General features: G+C 43.0%; 3 protein-coding genes across 10 annotated transcripts in view; 2 read left to right on the top strand and 1 right to left on the bottom strand.

Annotated features, from left to right (window-relative positions):
• Nucleotides 1-4125, top strand: part of dip2ba (disco-interacting protein 2 homolog Ba) — a 31087-nt gene extending 26962 nt beyond the window's left edge. For both annotated transcript variants that reach the window (XM_062564418.1, XM_062564420.1), the window contains 11 exons: nt 187-298; nt 666-775; nt 893-1023; nt 1172-1340; nt 1524-1694; nt 1786-1847; nt 1963-2020; nt 2127-2201; nt 2396-2570; nt 2834-2957; nt 3071-4125. In XM_062564418.1, the coding sequence (XP_062420402.1) occupies nt 187-298; nt 666-775; nt 893-1023; nt 1172-1340; nt 1524-1694; nt 1786-1847; nt 1963-2020; nt 2127-2201; nt 2396-2570; nt 2834-2957; nt 3071-3323 (1440 nt within the window). In that variant the 3' untranslated portion in view covers nt 3324-4125. The remainder of the gene's footprint in view (nt 1-186; nt 299-665; nt 776-892; nt 1024-1171; nt 1341-1523; nt 1695-1785; nt 1848-1962; nt 2021-2126; nt 2202-2395; nt 2571-2833; nt 2958-3070) is intronic.
• Nucleotides 4126-5835: 1710 nt separating this feature from the next.
• On the bottom strand, nt 5836-9299 carry LOC119222241 (transmembrane protease serine 11D). 2 transcript variants are annotated; one of them, XM_037478714.2, is made up of 5 exons: nt 9131-9299; nt 8219-8402; nt 7350-7624; nt 7041-7183; nt 5836-6954 (listed from the first exon to the last, which is right to left on the bottom strand). In XM_037478714.2, exons 1-5 carry the CDS (start codon nt 9246-9248, stop codon nt 6706-6708), a joined length of 969 nt encoding a protein of 322 aa, XP_037334611.1. In that variant the 5' UTR covers nt 9249-9299; the 3' UTR covers nt 5836-6705. The 2 variants fall into 2 exon arrangements, with proteins under 2 accessions (XP_037334611.1, XP_037334610.1); XM_037478713.2 differs by having other exon boundaries at nt 7350-7627.
• Nucleotides 9300-9944: 645 nt separating this feature from the next.
• scn8aa (sodium channel, voltage gated, type VIII, alpha subunit a) overlaps nt 9945-24735 on the top strand; it is a 39663-nt gene continuing 24872 nt past the window's right edge. For 2 of the 6 annotated variants that reach the window (XM_062564427.1, XM_062564437.1), the window contains exons 1-9: nt 9945-10074; nt 10212-10419; nt 10526-10582; nt 12757-13090; nt 17810-17927; nt 19994-20084; nt 20485-20613; nt 21126-21217; nt 24343-24540. In XM_062564427.1, the coding sequence (XP_062420411.1) occupies nt 12812-13090; nt 17810-17927; nt 19994-20084; nt 20485-20613; nt 21126-21217; nt 24343-24540 (907 nt within the window). In that variant the 5' untranslated portion in view covers nt 9945-10074; nt 10212-10419; nt 10526-10582; nt 12757-12811. Of the gene's footprint in view, nt 10075-10211; nt 10420-10525; nt 10583-12756; nt 13091-17809; nt 17928-19993; nt 20085-20484; nt 20614-21125; nt 21218-21422; nt 21515-24342; nt 24541-24735 lie in introns of all 6 variants that reach the window. The other 4 variants (XM_062564424.1, XM_062564436.1, XM_062564434.1 and 1 more) reach the window with 3 other exon arrangements.

The following is a 24735-nucleotide window of genomic DNA, read 5'->3' on the forward strand; positions in this document are numbered from 1 at the left end:
TCCCTGGAGGGAAACAAATCAAGTAGAATGTCACCAAAGGGATCAATAAAGTATAACAATGATTAAATGTCTTTTATTTCAGTGACAGTAGGAAGGAGGATTTATACCAGAGGTCATTGTTAAAAAAAAAAAAAAAAAGAAGTATTTTATTACCTTGGATGACCTCCTTTTATATGTCTGTTACAGGTGAGCAAGGCAGCCTGCATCCTCACCACTCAGCCTCTTATGAGGATCCTCAGGTCCAGGGAGGCCGCTGCCAGCGTCAACATCAAGACGTGGCCCACGATCATCGATACAGGTGCTTCACATCTGTTGAAATCTGTACATCTGGTATCATTGTGAATGAATTCAAGCCGCTTGACCTCTGTTGTTATCATACGTCTGTGCGAGTGCTGGGATTTAGCACAGAGACTTGAGACTACAAAATGTGTTCCCTTTCTGTCAACAAGGGGTCCCGTTTGCACTTTGTCTAACTTTGAACCTTTTGGGGAAACCTAAAGTGGGCTAAAAGCTGCTCTCCGTAGTCCCAGGTGAAGCGAGAAGAGCAGGAAAAACAAATTCAGAACAATCGGCAGGTTGCGACACGTTCCCAGCAGCAAACAACAACACTGTGAGATTTATTTTATCCAGTAAAAAAAATAACACAACAAATCCCCTTCTCACAGACGATCTCCCCAGAAAGCGGCCTCCAAACATTTATAAACCGCCTACAGCTGAGATGCTGGCCTACCTGGACTTCAGCGTGTCCACCACTGGCATGTTGACTGGAGTCAAGGTAAACCACTCTCGCCCACCCCGCATGTTGTAAGGGACATGCGATCGCTTTAGCCAGAGGGAATTGCATGAAGTGGATTTGCTCTGAGGGTGTTTTTAACCGTTCGTTTCTTGGTAGATGTCTCATGCTGCGATCAGCACTCTGTGCCGCTCCATTAAGCTGCAGTGTGAGCTCTACTCTTCACGCCAAATAGCCATCTGCCTGGACCCATACTGTGGCCTGGGCTTTGTCCTGTGGTGCCTCTCCAGGTAGCACGCACGCACACACACGCACACACACGCACACACACACACACACACACACACACACACACACACACACACACACACACACACACACACACACACACACAGCTCCTGTAAATGTGTTTCTGTAACCAGTGTGTTTTTGCGCTAGTGTTTACTCAGGTCACCAGTCCATCCTTATTCCTCCTCTGGAGCTGGAGAGCTCACTGCCTCTGTGGCTGAGCACGCTCAGTCAGTACAAGATCAGAGACACCTTCTGCTCCTACTCGGTCATGGAGCTCTGCACCAAAGGTCTGGGAACCCAGACAGAGATGCTGAAGGTCAGAATCACACTCATACCGCGCTTTTAACAGGATGTGGACTAAGTCATAAATGTTGTACTTGTGGTTTGGCATAGCTCAATATCTCAATCCACCTTCACTAATATCCGCTTGTGCAGATTTCATGTCATGCTCACGTAACTGTTAAGAGTGTGAATAACCTCTGGCCGTGCGTGTCTCCAGGCGCGGGGTCTGAACCTGTCGTGCGTGCGTAGCTGTGTGGTGATAGCGGAGGAGCGTCCTCGTCTTGCTCTCACGCAGTCCTTCTCCAAGCTCTTCAAAGATATCGGCCTTTCCGCGCGTGCCGTCAGCACCGCCTTTGGCTCCAGGGTCAACCTGGCCATCTGCCTGCAGGTTGGTTTTCATACGGACGCGCACAGAGTAATCGTCACACCTACCGGTTTGTTTCATTTTAGATGATTCATTTACCTCTCTGCATCCCCAGGGCACTGCTGGACCGGACCCCTCCACCGTCTATGTTGACATGAAGTCGCTTCGCCACGACAGGTGAAACTGGTCGACCCCGCTAATGTCACAAGGCACAACTGGTGAAAACACACGTGTTGTGTCGTGATTGTGAATGAATGATTGACGGGGTGTTTCTTGGCTGTGTCCTTCTTAGGGTGAGGCTTGTGGAACGAGGAGCACCACAGAGTCTTCCACTCATGGAGTCTGGCACTGTAAGTATTGATTGTTGGCACTATAAAAAAAAACTGGCCACAGAGACACATTGGAAGCCGTTGGATTATCTCTAAAGCTAAATTCCTTTATGTCATCTCTCCTAAGATCCTCCCAGGAGTGAGGGTCATCATAGTCAACCCAGAGACCAGAGGGCCGCTCGGAGATTCGCATCTCGGGGAGGTGAGCGAAGAGAGACACATCATTGGATGATAACATTTTAACAATGTCCACTCATAATTCTGCACAAAGGGGTTCCACTCGCACGGAGCAAAGCGAGCGGCAGCTGTTCGACACAGAAATCGATGAATTTGTATTTGTCCGGTCTTGGATCTGCTCTGCAAACCTACAAAACCGTTGTTTTTGTCCCGGCTCAGATCTGGGTAAACAGCCCTCACTGTGCCAGTGGCTACTACACCATCTACGGGGAGGAGAGCCTCCAGGCAGACCACTTCAACACCAAGCTCAGCTTCGGGGAGCCCCACACCCTGTGGGCCAGGACGGGCTACCTGGGATTCATCAAGAGGACCGAGCTACTGGATGCCAGCGGAGGTGAAAGGACATTTGAAAAAAAGTTGACCTCCTCCACCTCCATTTTGCCTTTTTGTTTGGCCAGTGTTGGTGGGGGTCGATATCGCTATGAGCTGCCTTCTTGGCCAGGTCGCCCTTGAAAATGAGATCTCGATCTAAATAAAAAAATACTGATCTTTATATAAAACACGTCCCTTTTGCATAGAGCTTTTCAGGATATTTTTTCATTTAAGTCCATAACGATTAAGAGTTGATTACCTTTCTTTCTTTCTTCTGCGCCACAGATCGTCACGACGCCTTGTTTGTGGTGGGCTCTCTCGATGAAACGTTGGAGCTGAGGGGGCTGCGCTATCACCCCATCGACATCGAGACATCGGTGTCGCGAGCCCACCGCTGCATCGCAGAAAGGTGAGCTTCTTTCGCGCAGTCGCTTTCACGATTTATGTTTTTCCTCACTCCATATCCTGCAGTTCACACGGTAACACTGGGCACATGTGACTGAACTCCTCATTGCTCCTCAGCGCCGTGTTCACGTGGACCAACCTGCTGGTGGTGGTGGCGGAACTCAGCGGCTCGGAGCAGGAGGCCCTGGACCTGGTGCCCCTCGTCACCAACGTGGTCCTGGAGGAGCACCACCTCATCGTCGGGGTGGTGGTCATCGTGGACCCCGGGGTGATCCCCATCAACTCCAGAGGAGAGAAGCAGAGGATGCACCTGCGAGACTCCTTCCTGGCAGACCAACTGGACCCCATCTACGTGGCCTACAACATGTGATTCGCCCACTGAGGCAAATGCAGAAAACTGAGCCGGGCTCCGAGAACCGACGTGAGGGAGACTGACTTTTGGGGCCCCCCCCGATGCTGAAGCTCAGATACACATTCAAATCAATACCAAACAATATGGGAATGCGAGTACAGTTCAAGTACTGTAATGAGAACGTTGCTTTCCTTTCAGAACCCGTTTCTTCTTTGCTTCCAGTGTGTTTTGAAAGACGCTTTTGGTTACATGCTTCCACCCTCTTTCCATTCCTTGGTTTTCATCCTGAAACCTTCCTCCTCGTGTGCTTTTTTTTTTGTTTGTATTTTTATTTTTCATTAACCTCATTGATTCCTGAAGGCAGGATGGTGCACTGAAACTGTTGAGAGGAGCTGGAACTTTCATCCTCTTGCACTTAAAGTCCTTGCACCTGTGAGTCTGCATCCCGTCTGACCTGCCTCAAAGGGAAAGAGCCCCCCCCCCCCCCCCCCCACGTTTGCTGCTTTCATGAGCAGATCCACATCAGTATTACACATGGCGACCAGTGAGTGCAGCCCTATTGCCTTCCTCTACCAGGGGCCCCGGGGCTCTGAGCTCTGAGCTCTCTTCGCCTACTGGAGACATGCGGCATCCACGCGTTACATGACGTCCTAAAACAACACACTTGAATCATTTGTTGGTGTGGGAAAAGAAAGACTTGCGTCTTAGACACACACACAAACCCGGATGTTATATTTGATGGGCGGAAAACGTTTCGGTGTGAGTCAGTCCGTTAGATACTTCTTATGATTGTGAAGTACTAATACTGTTATTTTTTATTTTTAATGCAACATTTTTCAAAAGAAGAAGCTACACCTGGTGTTGAGGTGTGCATGCTTATTTTGAATGCAGTTGATGAAAAAATGCTGCCCACCCCACCAAAAAAAAAGAAGAAGAAAACCTGTTCCAAGCCATGCAGTCACACAGCAGTGGGTTGGTTCGTAGTCTCTACTTCATTTATTGGAGTCTGCTAATGAGGACTGTAACACGAGTGGAGGCTCCACAACAGGTGGGTGAACCTCGAGTTGCAGATAATTGACCCGTTTCCTGGCTTGAACTGAAGTGAGTCGCTAGCTTTCAGCCTGTGTAGTTTCCTGCTAGTCAATTAGCCAACAGATCTTCAGAAGGCAAGTCAGTGCCTTTTTATCACGCTAACATTAATGCTTAATTTTTAAATAAAAAGAATGAGGAGAGAACTTTGCCTTACTAAACTTGTGGAATTTAGTACTTATTACATTTAATCCCTCATTTCTAGCTGTATGTTTAGTGTATTTAAAGAACTATTCCACCAATTTTCACTTGTGGGATCAAACGCCAGTTTATAACTCATAATACACTCGTATCTCATGTTCTAGAGGAAAGGGGGGGTGTCTACTTTTGCGGTCCTAACTTTCTCATTTCATCATTACCATTTAAACCAATTCGTCCTGAATGTCTAACACTGAAATACAATTCATTAGGAATTAACAATCAATAAGGACCCTGTGATTAAAATATGGCCTAATCCTCCTTTAATATGACATATGGAGGTAATAAATGAGTGATGATGTTGTCTGTATACTGTATTTTAGAGGTAAAATATTACTAGTGTTAATGTGTACATGGATATGAACTTTGTCGATCAAAACTTGACTGATCTTTCATACTTGACAGCATTGTTCTGCATTGTTAATTTAATGGTTACACATCGCAAAAACAATAATGTCAGACTATTTTGGCAGGAACAATGTGCACTTTCCCAATATCATTTTGTGTGTGTGTGTGCGAGCTTGAGGGAGTGTGTGTGAGTCCAGTTCAACAGTGATACTTGGCTTTACTGGTGCAACAAAGTTTGTCTTTTGTAAGAAAATAATCCCAAAATATTGAAACTTTTTTTTTTAATGTCGTCACCACTGTATTTTAATTAATTCGATCCAAGTTTGGAATCGGATATGTCTTAGGGGGTTTCATCAGTATATTCCCCATATAATCTTTATTTTAAAATGGCACAACTTCTGCAAACCGTTTGATTTCAAAGCAGCTTGATGTGAAGCACAACGCGTCAGTAAACCACTTCATCAGTGACTGGTACTGATGGCATGTAGGTGAGCCAGTATGTGGACACATTATGGCTTCTGAGCTGCTGTGTGATGATTGCTTTGTTGCTACAGTTTCACTTCGACAAGTTTTAATAAAGTTTTATAATGTCACGTTGGCCTTCAAAGCCTTTTCAATAGACGTTGGTGCTATTCAATAAGGGAAAGTTGACAGCCTTTTCCCTCCAATGTCATAACGAAGAAGTGTTCTTCCTGTATGTCCTTTTCATGTGAATATAAGTCATTCTTTTTCCATGCCAACATTTCACTGACTGCTCGGTTCTAAAATTGTTTGTCGAAATCAATTTTCTTCAGCTCTAAGATCTGATCAAAACCCTCCTGGCAGGCAACTCGACATATCCACCATTTCCATTTTGATATTTATTTCAATTCCAATTGTGAGGATTTGCGTCCATTTCAAACCTCAAGTTATTCAAGCACAAAATTTAAATGTACATGTGAGGTAATGGAATTAGGATCTTTCACACAAAAGAGAACCTCAAGGGCCCACAATGTATACCTCAACAACTATCTGTTCACTATGCATCGTCGAGCTGCAGCAAAGACATTATGAACTAGTCAATGGTGCGTTAACTTCTAACATGTCTTACTTGACTAAAAAAAGCAAAACCAACACTGTCACACTGTCATTGGATGTGTTTCATGTCAAATAAAAAAAAAGAGAAATCCTTTGTCAGCATTTCTCGTGCCGTGTTTATTTCCCTTGCAAACCTCTCTGGAGGTTTCAGGAAACTGCTGCTGCATTAAAGGAAAAAAGCATCTTCCTTCCACCAGGTGGCAGTCTTACAAGTTCAAGTAAAACCGGATTTGCTCCCTGTGATTTCTTTTACTGCACAGTTTATGAACATATTGGACATAACTTGAGCTTGAACTTCTACCTTCATATAATAGAAGCTATCTTAATGCATTGGCTGATGCATTAATCACAGCCTTTAGTGGTTTTGCATGTTGTATTGATTCTATGTACTAGTCTGTTACACTTAACACTTTTGTGAGATCTGGGTGGTGGGGTGTGGATGTCTGAGGAGGAGCAGGGAGTAAGCCTTGATGGAATGGAGTAGCTAGATTTTTGCTCCTTATGTATTGTTTGATGGTAATATTTGATGTTTAGATAAAACCAGCTTTTATCACCTGTCCATGTCTAAAATACATCACCTCATTCAAATGTCACTACGCATAAATACATTTTTTACATTACATGTTAAATGAAAATACCAATTCCATTTGAACAGATAAGAAACATCTAATGAGCTTGTATATGTCTATTAATGTGGGTTCAACAGCAGCATTGGAGGCACACAGAGCAGAGCTGAGATCAGTCCCGTGTGTAGTCCGTGTGCAGCAGGCGCTGATGCGGTCTGACACGTATTCAGCCACGCTGCAAACCTGCTGGTTCTGGCATACACCCCTGGCTTGCGAGGAACTCCGCACATGTATCCGAAGCTCGTCACTCCGACCAAATAAAACCTGTCTTCGTCCTCGCTGTAACACTGCAGGGGGCCGCCGCTGTCACCCTGGGGCACACACACACACACCAGTCACCTCTCGTTGAAATGAAACCTAAAAGGGAGTTTAATATCATGCATTTAATTATCAGCACCTGACAGGAATCAGATGCCCCGCTCTCCAGCCCAGCACAGATCATGTTTTCAGTGATGAGGCCATTGTACCAGGTCATCAGGTTACAAGTTCTCCTGTCGATAAGCTCCACCTCAGCTTCCTGCAATCTGTTAGTCTGCCCCCCTGCAGTTTACCAAGATGGTACTTCACTTTAAAAGGGCTAAGCAATTATATATGAGAGCAACATATAAAAGGAAGGCAAACGTATAACTATTTACCAGTACTATAACTATAACTATTTGTTCAGTAAAGGTTCATCCATCTTGTTGGTAAGTGATACCTAACCAACCTGTGTAATAGGTGCTCCCCCATCCGGTGATGAAACATTGGCTGAAGTTGAGGATGAGCTCATGAGTCACATTATGAGGAGTGCAGACAGGCTGGATGTAGTCAGTGAAGGCAAAGGGAGAGCTGAGAAGAACGAGTGTCACATCGTTGTCAGACGTGACGTCATTGTAGTCCTCGTGCATTTGGACTTTGCTGATGGAGCGGATCTGGGTTTGATCTCCTGGAGCAGATAACGCACAAAGTCCTGCCACCACACGGAAATGGCTTGTGCTGATGCTTCTGGACACAGAACACAATACATTTCAATGTCTGCCTTCTCCTTTACAAACTAAACCTGCTGTACATTGATCTTCAATCACAAGCAAGGTTTTTTTTTGTTTTAGTAACTTTAAAGTGGCGTCCTTTTAATGTTTAAGTGTACATACTGTGTCCTTGTTCCTGTGTGGTGTAAAAGAAGAGGAGAAACCACTAGTATTTGCCAGTATATATTTATCATTTTGATGAGAATACTTATCTAACACAAATATTGAGGGAATGAGAAAATGTCAAACATGAAAAAGTAACTAAATGGAAATCAAAACTGCTAAAAAGTTGAGTCAAACTTGGTTCAATTGTAGCAGACACCTGCTCATATGGATGCCTGGTTACATCCAGGCCACTCTGATGGAAAACCCAGATGAACCTATACACATGTTTTGTTTTGTTAAGTCAACAAAAGTGTTTGGCGCCAGCCACTCTTTAATAGCTGCATAATAATGTTAACTTCACCAAAAGGTCTCACGTTTTTCCATATTATAAATTCCCATAAGATGCAAAGCTGTGTGCACCAAATTCAGGATGTGCAGGTCTGTCGGAGTAGTGTCTACTCACCGGAATTTGTGGAAGCAGTGTGTTGCAGTGAGCACCGTGAGGCTGCTGACAATCGTGCCGCTGCAGTGGTGTATTGACTGGATCTGGATGCTGACCTGCCAAGGCCAAGCCCCCTCGGGAGCCTCCCGGCCCCCCACTATACGGGACATACCCGGGGGTGCGACCAGGGGTCGCTGCCCACAGCCTCACAAATTCAATTAAAAAAACAAATGCCCATGTAATATTTGAAATTTCATCCAATTGTTTACTCGGTTGGGTACACTGCAGTGATTGTAGCTGCAATTAAGGTATGCGATCATCCTCATATAAATTATTCTAAATGGGTTATGATAAAATTAGTCCATAAGTCAATAAACAAAAAGTCCACAACAAGAAAAGCAAATTTCTCTACGTTTTGCTACGTTTTTGTGTTTACAATGTTTGTTATAGACCCTGCCAGAGTGGCGGGAACGTGAGCGGATGTGAAAAAGGTCAAATAAAAGTGTCTGTAACTTATACCAGACACCCACAAATGATGATGCAACTATGGCGACATCGAAGCCCGTAAGCTCCTAGGAGCTGTAACGTTAGCTTATTTTTGTTGACTTTTCAATGTTACATGCTAACGTGTAGTGTTTCCCGAACCCAAGTACAGTCATAAAACCAGAAAGGGGACTCAGTCATCCCACCTTTACAATTAAATTAAGCCACGCTAGCTAGCTAACGTTAACTGCTGGGCGCTAAATAAGTTAGCATTATCTTGACAAGCCTTACAGTAACCATGGCAGCATGCTATGTACTGTAAGCTAGCTAGCTAGCCGTCGGCTACTCCGTAAAACCTTGCGGAGGATCAATTCAGGTAAAAAAAATACTTTAACGGTTTTTTTTAACGATACAGGGTGTATTCCCCTCCCATGCCAGTGTGGTACTCACTGTCCTGTGGCGAGGTAAGTGCACTCAAACACAAAGTAATCACAAACAGCAGAAGCTCCTTAAACTCCATTTCATTCAACTTCGGTAAATTACTGTATATTCTGGTCAATGACGTCATGGGCAGTTGGGTCAATTGTGAAATGAACTCTGTAAAGAATTTTAAGAGATATATTATATAAAATAATTATGTTACTATCTATTTGAATATTCATATTTTTCATGATCCTTATTTAGATAGTAAAATACAAATTGTATAGTACCGTAATATCACAACAAAATAATCTTGTAATGAATCATTCTCAGTTAATTTTTATTCAGTTAATTTAGACACACACACACACACACACACGGCAGGTGGCGGGTTACTAGATTAAGAGCTTAATTAGTTATATAAAAGAGCAGTGTGTTATAGTAGGGCAACATGTCTGATGCAGAAGCTGCATATGAAGGAAATGAGTTGGCACTACTGGCCGTGTTGGAACAGATCCGAACCCACTTAGTTAACATTGTTACAAATGCATCAGACAAAGTAGACGTTTCATCATACTTGCAGTGTGTAATGTAATTTTAGTGCTGATGGGTATGAGAGGTGTCCGTTGTAAGTTGTAAGTTGTCCGACCGAACCCCTCCAGCACAGTTCTCCCAAACTCAATTAACGCAAAGTGAGAGAAAAAAACAAAAAACCTCTTGCTTGTTCTCTCCTCGAGCCCGAGCCCAGAGAGGACATTTAGTGAACCACACTGTGAGCTTCCCATGCTGCAGGCCTAAATGACCTTTCACGTTTTTCACGAAGCCCACTCGCCGACACTCCCTTACATTGTGCTGAGAAGGGGGGGGGGGGGAGGTAGCAGCAACAATATGGCGACAACCGCAGTTTCTCCCCAATCTTTTCCACATCTGCAGTTCCCGCACCGGCTTCCCTGATCCACTGTAAAGCTTACAAGGTGAGTGTCCTTTGTTCATAATCGTTTGAGGAAACGGGACCATTCGTTTTGAGGCGACGGTACCACTCTTCGCTGTCTGTAGCCTTGCGTAAATGTCGCAGAGCTGCACACTGCCCCGCATCTTCTTCTTTTTGTAGGGAGGGGGGCGGGTGGAGGAGGGTGTCTGCACTTGCTGAGCATCTATCGGCTGGACCAGAACACGATTACACATGTGCATCAAACAGTTGATGTCGATCGCGAGGAATTCACCGGAATAACTCTTTTTTTTGTCTGAGGCATTGTTTCGACCTCTGGGAGAGAGAGAGAGGGAGAGAGAGAGAGAGAAAATGCCTCGTTAGGATTCAGGTAGGACGCCGTCTGACGGATCCAACCTCCCCCCCCACACCCCCCCGACCCCCGAACACATACAACTAAAGATTTCCTTCTTCTGCATATTTTTGGTTTCGTATAGTCCACCCTCTGGATTACAGGATGGTGCTCTTGGCACACCGTAAGGCTTCGATGCTATGTGAGTAGTCTGATCCTCTTCCCACCATCAATAGCCGCCAATGCACGTCCCTCCGGGTGATTTCTTTTGCCGTGGCAGCATCGTAACTTGATTCCAATCGTCCTATTTGTTTTTAAGACGGTGTGTGTGTGTGTTTTTTGCCGGTGTTTCGTCCACTACTCTGGCATGTCTTGTGCACACATATTGATTTGACGGTCGACGTGGCTTCGCGGGTGTGGTGCAGATGCTTCGACGCGCAAAAAACGCACCGAATACCTTTGGGGAAAAAAATATATTTTTCTTCTTTTGCCGGATTACAAGATTGACCTTTTTTTTGATAAATTGACGTAACACTTGTGACTTTGTCAAACCTATGGCTGCGTAAATTACAGCGTGATCATTTCCACATACCCCTCCACTGCAGCAATATTGCTTTGCCCACTTTTGTGGTTGCGGGCCACTTCTTGGCGCATTATAACCTCCCGCTTCTCTCGTGTGGCCGAGATGCACTTTCCTATTCAGTTAAATGAATTAGGAAACAATGGCGCGTAATGGTGTCCACGGGCCCTGCGTCCTAACCAGCAGTTCAGTAAACAGGTCTCACTGTGTCTCTGAACATGAGAACAGAAGAAGATGCTTTCAAAAAAGAAAAATGTTCCCGTCGGCTCAAATGATTGAGCGTCCAACCCTGAATGTGAGCAATGTGCAACCGTGGAAACTGAGACACACACACACACACACGCACACACACACACACACACACACACAGACCGGCGTTGCCACCACGTCTCACTGAAGCGGGGGACTGATGGAGAACCTGCAGGCGTCGAGGGGGGAGCTCGGCGAGAAGGATTCCAGCAAAACGTGTTTTCCACTCTGAGTGGTTCGGATTATTTTTCTATCCAGCCTGCATGTACATTCGAGCATATGCATATGTATGTGTGTGTGTGTGTGTGTGTGTGTGTGTGTGTGTGTGTCTCTGCGTGTGTCGGCGGTGTGTGTGCAAGCTCGTGCGGTGCTGAAGTGGACAGCGCCAGCAGAGCAACAGAAGGCTCAGAGACTGCGAGGTTCCGGGGTCCATTTTAAAACACGAGTCTTGGCTCCACGGCTCCGTGTTTTTCATGTGTTCTTCCTCGCCCTTTGCTGTGTGATAGCTGCTCTACATGTCGTGCATGTTTAATTATATTGTGTTATGCAAGAGGGGAGTAGAAAAGGGACAGGATGTAGTGTTCTCCTTATTTAGGCTGCATCCCTAAACAACCATAGGTATGTGTTTGTGATGATGAGGGGGTGCAGGGTGTGATATAATGTAAAATCGCATACCATACAATTAAACAGCAGCCATCTTTGACATAGTCAATGACTAAGTTCAGGTGTGGCTGGGTTCTGACTGAACTCCTCTCATCCGCCTCGTCTTGCCTCACATTATTGACCTTGAAATGCAACCATCATACCCTTTTAAGAGTGTGCTGGATAAAGGCTCCACTCAGTTATACATCCGTTACATTAGCGACTTCTCTTAGCACTCAAGCTAGCACTCATGATGAGTAACCTTCTGAAATGCTGTCAGAGCATAAAAGCAGAGCCTATACATTCAATGCTAGTGGGGGCAAAATTGGCCAACAATGAGTTACACCTTCACATGGAACATGGACTAATTGGCGAATGTCTCAGTGAATACATTTAGTGCCGTTAAGATCTTGAGATTCACAATAAAACAAAAATATTTAACAAAGAGGAAAATATACCAACAAGGAACATGACAACATACAGTCTATTAAAATGTTATGTTAATGTAAGCACTTTGTTTGGATTGACAGATGTAACATTGTGGAGAACGCCACCATAGTCTTCTCAACTAACAAAATCAGGATGTCTCCTAGTTGTAGTCTCTTGCTCTGGGTTGCTATTTCTTGTTTGTGTTTTCTCCTCAACATTCATTTGGATGATGGAAAACCAAGCAATTTAATAAATGGAAGTATTTGATAAGGATGTAACATTCAGAAAGTCCCTTTTTGTTGTGCTTTAGCTTATTGCTGTCATTCTTTTTCGGTGGGGTGAACATATTGTGTTTGGAATGTTTCTACAGGACTTTCTCTACTGTTAATATCACATTTTCCTAAAAAAGCCCAGGGAATTAAAATAATTATTGTGGGCTTTTGGTTAACCTTTCCTATTGTTTGCACCTCCTGCAGAGCTGCTCCTGTGGATGGTACAAACCTAAAGACCAGGTGGCTGCAGGATGAAAACATGGCCGCACCCCTTATTGCACCGCCAGGACCCGATAGCTTCAAGGAGTTTACTTTGGAATCTTTGGTGACTATTGAGCTGCGCATCAATGAGGAGAAGAACAAGAAGCCAGCCAAGCAGGACAGCAGCTACCGCGACGATGACGACGAGAACAAGCCCAGGCCCAACCGTGACCTGGAGGCTGGGAAGAGCCTGCCCTACATCTATGGGGACATCCCTAAGGGACTGGTGGCGGTACCACTGGAGGATCTGGACCCATTCTACCTGAAGACTCAGAAAGTGAGTCTGCAAACACGCATGGACACACACACACACATACACACACACACACTCAAGTTCTTTAAACATGAGGATGTTTCTGACTCGGGATGGGTGTCACATTATGGTTTACATTCAGAAATTTTGGTCACTGAATGCTTTTTTAATTTGACTTCCCAAGTATTGTTTTTTTGTTTTAATTTACATAGACACCCAGTCCTATTTACGAATGCTATTTGTCCCTCTAACTCAGGGGTCCAAACTATAAAATCACAACTGTTTATATTCAAAGCATCTTTATTTCCAGAGTAGGTTTACATTGCATTACATAACAACCAGTCTTTTATTCCTCTCTTAATTTTTTTTTAAGTTGAGGTGTGGTTTTTGAGATTTGGTCATTTCTGTTTCTTTAGCAATAATAATAACAATAGTAATAATGATGATATATTTTATTTGTAAAGCCCTTTTTAAGCTTTTACAAACCAACATTTGAAGCAATGCCAATATAAACAAGAGAGATGACATCACTGTAAGAAACTAAATAAAAGCATAGTTAACTACCATCACAGGTTAAAAGCTAATTTAAATAAATGAGTTATAAGTAATAATAAGTGCTGTTTTGAAAGTGGCGATTGATGGAGAGTATCGGAGGCTCTGGGGGAGAGAGTTCCACTGGGTGGGGGCTACGCCCCCCAGGTCCAATGCTCGGAGCGTGTCAGTGCAAGATGTATGTGTTGATATATATGAATATGCATTAGCCATAGTTACTCATTTGCTTATGTGGCATTTTGAAAGATAGCCTAACAAGGACATTATTTATGGTTGTCATATCAATAGGACTTCAACGAGAACATAGTGTCCTGGTAATATTTTCCCCCTAATTGAACAGCATACACACTCATTTTGATGCTTTTGCAGATCGACAGGAGTTCCACCACATCAGTGGCGTCCAAACATACAGTACAAATATGAACTCCCACCCGATGTTCAGTAGATGGAGTGGCCTCATCATGTAGACAAGCCGCTGTTTGGTTCGTGGCGGGCGGCTTACGTGTGCTCTGTTTACAGCTGTTTTACTTTCGTGATTAGGTTGCACACTGTAATTATGTTTTCCTACTTGAAGACCTTTGGGGAGTGAGAGTCGTCGAGCTCTCGAGCTGTTGAGAGGGCTGTTGCTGTACCTCCGATGTGCTCGCTGGGCTTTGGGGAAAAGGTCAGAAGCGGTGACTGTTGAAAGACCGTAGTTCCACACGACGGACTTTGCTAATTGCTCAGAAATGAATTCCTTGCAGGGGAGAAAAGCAGCAGGAGGCTGAGAGGACTGGGGTTGTCTTCGATGAGACACGTGTCCCTCTGGGGTTTGTGACATTACTGACGCTCGGTATGAGGACAGCTGAATGACCTTGAGGGTCCATGAATGTCCTCAGCCAACACTGTTAAAGGAGACTTTTTATATCAGCTGTCTTGCTCTTGTCGGACCCGTCGACCTCTGAATACAAATGTCATCACTCCAGGGTATTGATCATCTATTGTTTCTTAAGAACAATGAACTATTACCTTAATTGCTAAGTGTACTGAGGTCAGTTTAAGGCTGGTGTTTTGATAACCTGGACTTAGCAGCAAAGCAAAAATCTCCTCTCATGCTAACATCATGTGGGCTCTATTTTTAACAAAGAATTATGTAACAAAATGGGCATTTATTTTTCAAAATGTTCTCCTCCAATTTAATATTATTTTTAATGGTGCTGTTGTATAACTCAGTGCCTGTCAATTCAGTGTACATTAAACTACAGACCGTCCTACCTGAAAAAAACAGCTTGTGAGAGTTCAGTCTTCATCATTAGCTCAACGGATTTATTTAGATGTTGTGTGTGTGTGTGTGTGCATTCAGGTACACAGTATCTGTCTCTCCATCAGCTTCTTTCTCCCACCTCCCTGACTTTACACAGTGCACGCGGACTGTTATGTAACCCTCCAGCCCAGTGCACAAGGAGGAGACACGATTCAGATGATAAAAAAACATTTTCATCGATACGTTGGGTAGCGGAAAAATTAACCGACACACAACTTACTCGTCTTTTTCTCCACACACCTAACCATGCGTTGCTGTCACAGATCAATGCCAGTCATGCAAGGCTCTTTGTGCACCTTGTGTTTGGCTCCTCGTCTCCGCTGCGCCCGCTTCCACCAGCGGTCCTGTCTGCTCTCAGCTTCAGGCAAATCTAATTATGGCCCCTCGATCTAGTCTTGTTGTAATGCCAAAATGGAGCCGATGCCTCTTCGGTTCTGGCAGGTTGAGTGGCTGTGACGTCAGATCGTGTGGCGACCTTGATGGAAGAACGTCGCTCTGTGTGTCTTTGTCACCGAGAGGCGACGGGACGGTTCTGGATAGATCTCTTGCGGGGTTGGGCGGGGCAGTAACTGTAAAGGAAAAAGCAGTTCATCTTCCCTTTTCATTGAATGTTCAGTTGTGGCTCCTTTGGATTCATATGGCTGGTGCAGAGCCGGCGGGGTGATGATTCCACCCCCCCCCCGCTCCCCTTGGCTGGTGGCCGCAGCAGGGCCATGCCATGCTAAGCCAGGCCACACAGAGGTTGGTTTTGATGTACAAGGTGAACAGATCATTTTTTAGGAAGAAGGTGACAAGAGACAGAGAGGGAGGTAGCGAGAGAGAAAGTGAGGACAGGAATGAGATGGACGACACGTGCATGATCACACTTGCTCTCCTTCTCGCTGCAGCCGGGATCACTGAAATGTGTTACTGGCGGTGGAAGACCTGAAGGTGCAAATCGGAGCTGTTTCTAACAGAAAAAGAGCTTTACGAGACGTGCAAATATTCTCCTATTTTGAGTACGATTAGTTAAAAAAATGCTTTCCCAACCTGTGTACTCGTACCAGAGGATAAGCATTATCTGGCCTCCTTGTCCGGATTAAAGACAAATAATTGCAAGGATATTATCTGAGAAGTCAAAGATGAATGTAAAAGAACACCATTAAGCAACAATGACTTACATCAAAGATACCAGGCTTTGTGGATGTAAAATGGCAGGAACAGGGAAAACATGAGCAGGTTAGCACGTAGCACAGCAGCTGAGCCCCATGCCATAGCTGCATTGATGTGTGTGTGAGACTCCCGGCCCATAAAATACGGTCCATTTACCAAACAGGTTGAGAGAAGGGGGCTGTTTGAATTGCCGCTGTGGCCCTCACATGCAGATGCTGCGGCCTGAGCCTGATGGCTGGAGCGTCTGTGTTGAAGCTGCTCTCTCTCTCTCTCTCTCTCTCTCTCTCCCTCTCTCTGTCTCCCGCCCATCCCCCCGCCCACCCTCCCTCTTCTCCGTCTTCTCCGTTTTCTGCCCGGCTCCCTCCGCCCTGCTTCTCCTCAAACTGCTGCTGACACAGTTGCTGCCTGCCTGCTTCATTCGCCTTCCATCTCCCCCGTTTCCTGCCTCCCCTCTCCTCTCTTCCCCTCTCCTCTCCTCCCCTCTCATCTTTGCTCAGCTTTGGATTATGAAATTTTCAGTAGCTTTGCAGCAGTTTAGTCATGCATTACAAAAAAACGGATTCCCTGTATATATCAGACATGTGTGTAGATATTAACCTTGCTTGTTCAATTTTGAGGTTTGCTCATTCTGGTTTAAGTGCACATGCCAGGTTACGTGTGTGCTTGTGAATGAGTTTATGTTCATATTTGTCATTCATATGTAGTCAACATATGTTTTTTAATGGTTGTATTTAACAGAATTGTCATGACACCGCCAACTGGGACACGTCCATGTGTGTCATTATTTGTGATTATGGTGCTGGCCAGAAATAATTACAGTGTAACAGTATTAGCACTAGCATTAGAGTCTGCTTCTCTGACCCAAAATAGCGACTAGAGAGAAATATCCATCTTGTGCTGGCTTGTGCTGATTTGTCAAATTCATTTCTGGGAGGTCATGTGACAGAACTGCGGCTCGTCCTCGGAAAGCCCCCCATTGTTTCAGTTTGATACTCTTGTGATGTTTGTCTCTTGTGAACAACATTTTACACATGCACCAAATTCCTTCTTGGAGTGTGCAAATTACATAAAGTCATGTGACCACAATGTGGCCTCTTACTGGCGTCTCCCTTTCCAATCTTCCTCCTGCTCGTCTTCTCTTTGACACCCCTGTCTCCAGCCTTAAGCAGTGAGTTGCTTGCTCCGCAGGGCTTAATGCAGAGAGGGTTGCCTTGTTAAAAGCACCAGTGCTCATATCACTTGTGCAAATGCACAGAGTGTCATTAAAGTTTCATGCAAATTGACATGTATTATTTAAACAATTACGGGGTTATCCACAGAAAGAGGCTTGTCCGCAGCTCTCGGCATTGCTCGTTTCCTTCCCTTGAAACCAAAAGCTCTTGTGTGCAGGACGGCGCTGAATGACTGATTTTCACACTGTTCAATGTGTTCAGATCATTTTGTGTTACCGATTGTGCAGAACTTACATTATGAGCAAATGCAATGATTGCCTTTGACATATTATCTACACATGTTTATGAGTTTTGTATACTGAGATTTATGTATGTGGAGGAGAAGCTCGCTTTGTTTAAAAAAGATGATAATTGTTTTTTGTATAAAATCAAGTTACTTTTGGTAACTGTTTCAGTGATCTGTATTATTGTACATGTGCTGAAATGTGTATTTTTTTGCAACTGTTAAGTAATTAATACTCTCTTTATCCCCCCCTCCCTCTCTCTCTCTCTCTCTCCCCACAGACATTTATAGTGCTAAATAGAGGGAAGACAATCTTCCGTTTTAGTGCCACACCTGCCTTGTACTTCATAAGTCCTTTAAATCCAGTTAGGCGAGTAGCTATTAAAATTTTGATACATGCATATCCTTTGAAATGGTGTCTTAACAGCAAAGACAAAAGAGTTTCCTGTTTGTATGTATTATTCATCATAATATGTTCTGTCGTTCTGCTCGTATTGCAAATGATGTTTCCTGTGAGTGTAACCACAGGAGAGGATGAAGACAATTGGCATGACGTTAGGCATAAACTAATAGCATTAGAGCTGCAACTAACGATTATTTTAATAATCGATTCATCTGTCGATTATTTGTTCGATTAATCGATGAATCGGATAAAAAAATAAAAAATTTAAAAACATTAATTTCCAACCCTTTATTGAAAAATAGAACTGACAGTGCAAAACATTTAGAAACTGCACAAACATATTGCTCCTTGAACATCCCTAAGTAAGCAAATAAAATGGACTAACACAAAAAACACACATTGCATGATGTATACTTTACAGCTGCCAAATTAAATAGATTAGGCACAAAAAATATTTAGATTAGATTTTTCCAACATGTTTCGGTTTAAGGTGCTGAATCATCGCCGTGGTGCTCCCGTGCCAGGCCATGTCGCTTTTGCATATCTTACAATCAGACTCCCGAATTTCAAAGCCCCTCCCGAAAATCTCCCGGACCGACCTTTCTCTCTACTTCCACCCGGACAACAATATTGCTGCACCACCCGTCACTGGGCGCGCCGTTTTAGACCGAACAATAATAAAGGTTACACCTTGAAGTCAAGCGCGGCGATTAGAACGGAAAAAGATGAGACTGGCGCTGCAAAGAAAAGCGCCAGCACCCCCCCCCCCCCCCCCGTGAAATATCCCCATACCTGGGAGGATTTAGGTCGCATTGGTTTCTCTTCCTCCGCATGTTTCACAGTATTACGGGTCTCAACGCTCTGCTGGGCGGAGCTGTTTTTCTCTGTTCGCGAGCGCTCAACTTTTTTTTTCTCAGCTCTGCGTGGCGCGCTCAACTTTTTTTAAATACTCAAACTTAATAGTCGCGCGACACAACGAATCGATAATGAAATTCGTTGCCAACGCTTTTAATAATCGATTTTAATCGATTTCATCGATTCGTTGTTGCAGCCCTAAATAGCATGTCAGATTACAGAAAATTATTACGTTATGAAATGTCAATGTCGTCAGGCTGAACAGCTCCCAAGTCTTTTGTGAAATTATTGACATCATATCTATTTTTACCACAAACAGTTACAACTTGAGTCACAGTTAACTTTCAGATATGTGACACATATCCAGAACGAGGGAGAAACGCTAGAACTCAGCCATTTTCTATGAAAAGAAAGTTTATTCCAAATGTGATCCAAACCCACTCCTCCTACCGTGATATATCCCTGCTAGCAACACACATTACTACCCCCATCGTCATCAAAAGAATCATCAGTTCAGGCTACAGGTAAAGAGCAAAAAGACGAAAGGGGCAGGATTTTATACAAAAACACCAATTGAAAATGATCCTGAAGCAAATAAATACCTAAAAAATAGCAAATCACATATCTATTCGATACACGTGCTGTATCTTTTTTCACAACAGCATTATTTATAACATATTATATTTATTTATATTAAATTATTATATTAAGTACCAGAGCAAAGATGTGTTAATGTAGTTAAGGTATGTAGTTCTCAGTCAATTTTACAGCACATTTGCTTTTTCTACCTCCCACAAGAATAAAAGTAAGTTTGTTTGCAGAATATCTTTCAGCCTTTATGTGGGCTTGAAGCCAACTTTCATTGTTTCCTGTTTCCACTTAAACCACACAGCTTTAAAAGATCTTTTTTGCTTTTTCATGCCATTGTATTTCCACTAAATATACACCACTTTAATAGTTAATGTGTAAAATAATGGCCCTCGTGGTAGCGAGCAGACAAAACCAGCTCCTGTTAAGTGCTATGAGAAGGTTTTACGACATCAACACTTTGCTTTCAGGGATGTTGAGGTTTGCTGGACCGCAGAAATCACATTAGACCTATACTATAGTTACTGTATGTGTTACTAGTGCTATTTTACATTTTTAATGAGGTTTGTGATGTTTGTGATTGTCCCTATAATCCATATTTTCCTTAACATACTCCTCACTCTTTTCAGCATGATCATTATGTGTACTATTCTGACCAACTGTATATTCATGACCTTTAGTGATCCTCCGGAGTGGTCAAAACAAGTAGAGTAAGTATTCATCTTATATATATATATATATATATATATAAATCCAATACATTAAATGCATGATAACTGCTATCCCAAGTTTGTGCCTCATTATATTATTACCTTGGTGCAAAAAATCCTATCTTTGAAAAAACAGAAGGTAAAGGTAATATATGAGAGGCACAAACTGAAGGAAGCCAAATGCTTCTTCCACAGAAAATACTTGTTTCTGTAAAATAACAAAACAGATCATCAAAAAAAAAGATGATGTAATAATCTATTAATAATAGTAGCAGTATCCCAAATGGATCCTGTATTTGTCCCTATTTTTTTCAAACAGCTGACAAGGGTGCAGACTAGATGTGAGTGAGCTTTGATTCAGCCCGGTGAACTGATTCTGTCAACACTCTTTTCCTTGCAGGTACACATTCACAGGAATTTATACATTTGAGTCTCTTGTAAAAATCTGCGCCCGAGGATTCTGTATAGACGGGTTCACATTCCTCAGAGATCCATGGAACTGGCTGGACTTCATGGTCATTTCGATGGCGTAAGTATTTTGTTTTTATTTCTTACTGTCAGTGGATCGTAAAAACAAATTAATGTGCACAAATATGGGCATTGTTCTGTTAAAGAGGGTGTGTTAAGTTAAAATTGAGTGCTTTCAGTGCTAAAGACAGTTGCCAGTCTTTCTTATTTTGTCTGATAACCCATCTTCTATGTTTCCTCCATTGATCTGAGATTTTCTCTTCAATCTCTGGCAATCAAAGATTTACATCCGAACACTTTTCCTCTTGTCATCAAACTCATTCGCCTTTTCTCTTTTTCAGTCTGCAACATTCACTTTAAGGCCCAGAGTTCCCCGTTGACTATGTAGCACCCGGCGTTTATGATACTGCGTATCCACGACAAAATACACACCCATTAACGATCCCTGCTGCGTACAATACAACTCCATTATTTGTAGAGATGTCTCATAGCCCGCCTGTGTTTGAATTCATCTTTCCACCTCATATCTTCATGTAAATAACAAGCTGTTGTAACTGTGGTTTGACCCTGCAGGTATATAACAGAGTTTGTAAACCTAGGCAATGTCTCAGCTCTGCGCACGTTCAGGGTGTTGAGGGCATTGAAAACTATTTCTGTAATTCCAGGTAAGACAGGATGGGGCGGGGGAGGGTTGGGCGGGGTCGGTGTTAGGTGTGTGTGTCTTTCTTTCCCTTTACCTTCCACCCTTCTCCTCAGTGGACAGGCTCTGTGAGTGGCGTCGTTTCCTCCTGGTTCGGTGGTGTTGTGCTCTTGGCGTGTGTGGTTATTGTCATCGTGTTTGTTCTGTGTGTTATCCTTCCCCTATTTCAGATATATAACAGAGTTTGTGGACCTGGGCAATGTATCTGCGCTGAGAACGTTCAGAGTTCTCCGAGCATTGAAAACTATCTCTGTCATTCCAGGTGAGACTCAGTTTAAACACTAAGGCTGATCCTCTCACCCTTTCTTTTCTACTCACTATTATTATGATTACAATTATGATTTAAGCGACAACAAAATAATTGGAGACAACCATTTTTTGATTTATTTTTCCTCCAAAATTATCAAAAATGGTACTAATACATTTTTGATAGGCTTTGCAGTCTCCTCCAGGGCCCTCTGAAGTGTCTGCACTCTCTTCTGCCCCCGTAGGACTCTCATTATAAGGCCCGTTTCCAAGGCAGCTGTGTTTGTCTTTAGAAATAGCTTCGACTGACTCCTTCACCAACAGCTTTAAGAATGAGCAAAGGCCCCGTTCCGTAGCAAAGACATTTCTTAAATAGAATCTACTCATTTTAAGGGGAAAAAACGGACAAATATACAGTACCAGTTAAAAGTTTGGACACACTCGTACTGTACATGGTATATTAATCAGCTAAGAATTGATCAAAGCTTCGCGGGATTTACTATCCATCAAGTTCTACTACTACCAAAAGTGCAAGTTAAATGAAAAAAATGCACATTTGTAACCAGGGATTTAATTGGAAATAAAGGATTCCATGTTTTATGGGATATAAAACTAAAGGTGTATGTTTATGTTATACTCTACTATGTGGATGTTCATATGAGAAAGGGTATAGCTCTTAGAGAGATCCCACTGAATCCACCAATTATTTATGCATGAAGACTGCCAAGCCTAGCTTGTGAACATCTCTTACGCTGCATGATGCTTTTCAGTCACTTGCTTTAACAATATTAGTCTACCAAGAGCTTGGCTGAAAAATGGCATTGAAAGTTTGATTTGCCTTCTTCTTTTTTTTTTTTTTTTTTAGTTTTATTATTGTTTTCCTCTCCTTTTTAAGACAACTGAATGATATTCTACACAGAAAAAGAAACCGTGTGCTCTGCAAGGCAGAGGTCGGGGAGACCGATGGGACGGTTGAATGACCTCTTGACCTTTTTGAATGACATTGGCCCAACATCTATCTATCGGTTGATAGAGGATGTGGAACAGATGTCCTGCTTACTCAAAAGAACCCCGGTGGATGGCTTTTTTTTTTAACAGCATATTCATTTGGAAATATGAAAAAGGAAATCCTTTAAGTGCAAACAAAAAGGGGACGACGTTTGGATTTGAACCGTCTTTAAGGGAATAGTTTAAAAGTCTTGATATATGTTTACTCACTTTCTGGCAGGTAGTTTGATAAGAAGATCAGTGCCACTTTTCTTGATGGATAGTATGACGCTTACCCAGCTGTCTATTAGCTTAGCACAAAGACTGGAAAAAGCTAGCTAGGCCCTCTAACAACTCTTCTAAAATGAAATAATGAAGATCTAGTTTCTTTAATTTGTAAAAACACCAAATAGTCAAAATGTTGGTTACCATTTTGAAGATGGGTAACGTGCCGGACTATATTTTGGCTCCAGAAACATTCAGCGCGCTTTAAAACGTTGAAGTGCTGTGTTTCCGCTCTGATACACAAATAACCATGCTAACTGTTGCCAGTCTTTGTGCTAAACTAAGCTAAACATCTGCTCGCTGTAGAGACATTTCTCACAGAGTGGTAACAATCTTCTCATCTTATTCCCTGTCAGAGGAAGAGTGCATTTCTCAAAATATTGAACTAATCCTTTAACTATTCCAAAAAATCATGAAGGACTGTAGCACTGGAAGTGGAGAAAATGTAGCTTTTATTGGGTAGTTTCCGTTAATTTGAAAATGGTTCATGTACAGTGGAGGGCAAGATTTCAGAAGATAAAAAGTTACGTGAGCATTTTAATATAATACCCCAATCTATATTTAAATATACTTTGTAAATGTATTTTACTCAATCTTGTCATCTACATCTCGATAAGAAAAGTTGTTTGGATATTAATGCTTGTCTTAATTGACTTTTTACTCAGTTTGTCCAAATGTGAAATCCTTTATAAAACACGAAGACCATATTTCACAAGACAATAAGTACAGCCGGGAAAGCCCGCTGTACCTTTAGAGACCACGCTTGAGTTCCAGAGCGAGGGGGCCTGTTTGAGAAGGTAAAACCATTTCTGTCTTTAGCGAAAGTCTGTCAACTGCAGGGTCACGGCACGGGGAGTTAGTGCTTTCCTACGGACACCTTATACAAGACAGTTCAAGAAAGTGCACTGGCACTGGCATTGAAGTGTTCCTGTTCAGCCTTGGAGTTTAAATGACCTGCATGTGGTTTCCAGTCCCCCTGCCTGTGCCTCTGTCCTTCTCATGGCCCCTCTTTGTGCTGCTGTGCTCTCTTCCTTATGGATTTCCTCTCACTTTTCTACAGTCTTCCCCCTCTCGTTCACTTTATCCGTCATTGGTAATGGAATGCAAATTTCCTTGGTGAAATAGTTCTTTTGATTTGATATTCTGTCACAATATGGTTCTGTTTGGATAAATCAGAAAAGAGTGGGAAGGCTCCTAAATATTTCCTGTTTGTTTCGTTTCTAGAGATGTTATGTTTGTAATCTGTTGTCCAAAATGTATTTCTACCTATACGCTAGATAAATCCTGACCTTTAGTCACATGATCAGCAAAGAGAGTTATTAATACAACTCACAAATGTGATAAATATATATTCTATAAAATTTAATTGGAATTAAATTTTGACACTCCAAGCTTACTGATATCAGTCTAGTCAAAATTTGATATATGTTCCAGTGATAAATCCCTTTTAGGGATTACATTTTAGCAGTATTTCTTTCAAAAAATAATTGTAGATTAGCCCAAAGATTCATACCTGTGGCATCGGCATCTCCTGCATCACCGATGTGGTTTGTGTGCGTGACTGTCCTGCAGGCCTGAAGACCATTGTGGGCGCTCTGATACAGTCTGTGAAGAAGCTTTCGGATGTGATGATCCTGACCGTCTTCTGCCTGAGCGTCTTTGCTCTCATCGGTCTGCAGCTCTTCATGGGCAACCTGCGCCACAAGTGTGTAATCTGGCCAATCAACACCACCAAGACCATCGACTGGAAGGAGTACATCATGAACGACAGTGAGTAGAGACCAGGCTTGGCCAAAGGTGAGCTGGCAGCCGTCTAAGAGTATGAGTCAGACCATATGCTGGAACCACACAACAATATGTCCTTTTGGCATTGGTTGGACAAGAAGAATTGGTTTTAACTGTGCCGAATGGAACATGTATGTGCAAACTGAGGTGAGAAAATGGTCTGAATGGATTTAAAGGCCG

The sequence above is a fragment of the Pungitius pungitius genome, chromosome 1, assembly GCF_949316345.1.
Source record: "Pungitius pungitius chromosome 1, fPunPun2.1, whole genome shotgun sequence".
Taxonomy (NCBI): domain Eukaryota; kingdom Metazoa; phylum Chordata; class Actinopteri; order Perciformes; family Gasterosteidae; genus Pungitius; species Pungitius pungitius.

Excerpts from the sequence above, each read along its gene's own strand:
- LOC119222241 (XM_037478713.2), bottom strand. The coding sequence starts at position 9,248 with ATGACGTCATTGACCAGAATATACAGTAATTTACCGAAGTTGAATGAA. Across the intron at positions 7,628-8,218 it reads CACTGCTTCCACAAATTCCG|AAGCATCAGCACAAGCCATT; the intron begins GTGAGTAGACAC and ends TTCTGTGTCCAG. Across the intron at positions 6,955-7,040 it reads GGGCATCTGATTCCTGTCAG|GGTGACAGCGGCGGCCCCCT; the intron begins GTGCTGATAATT and ends TGTGTGCCCCAG.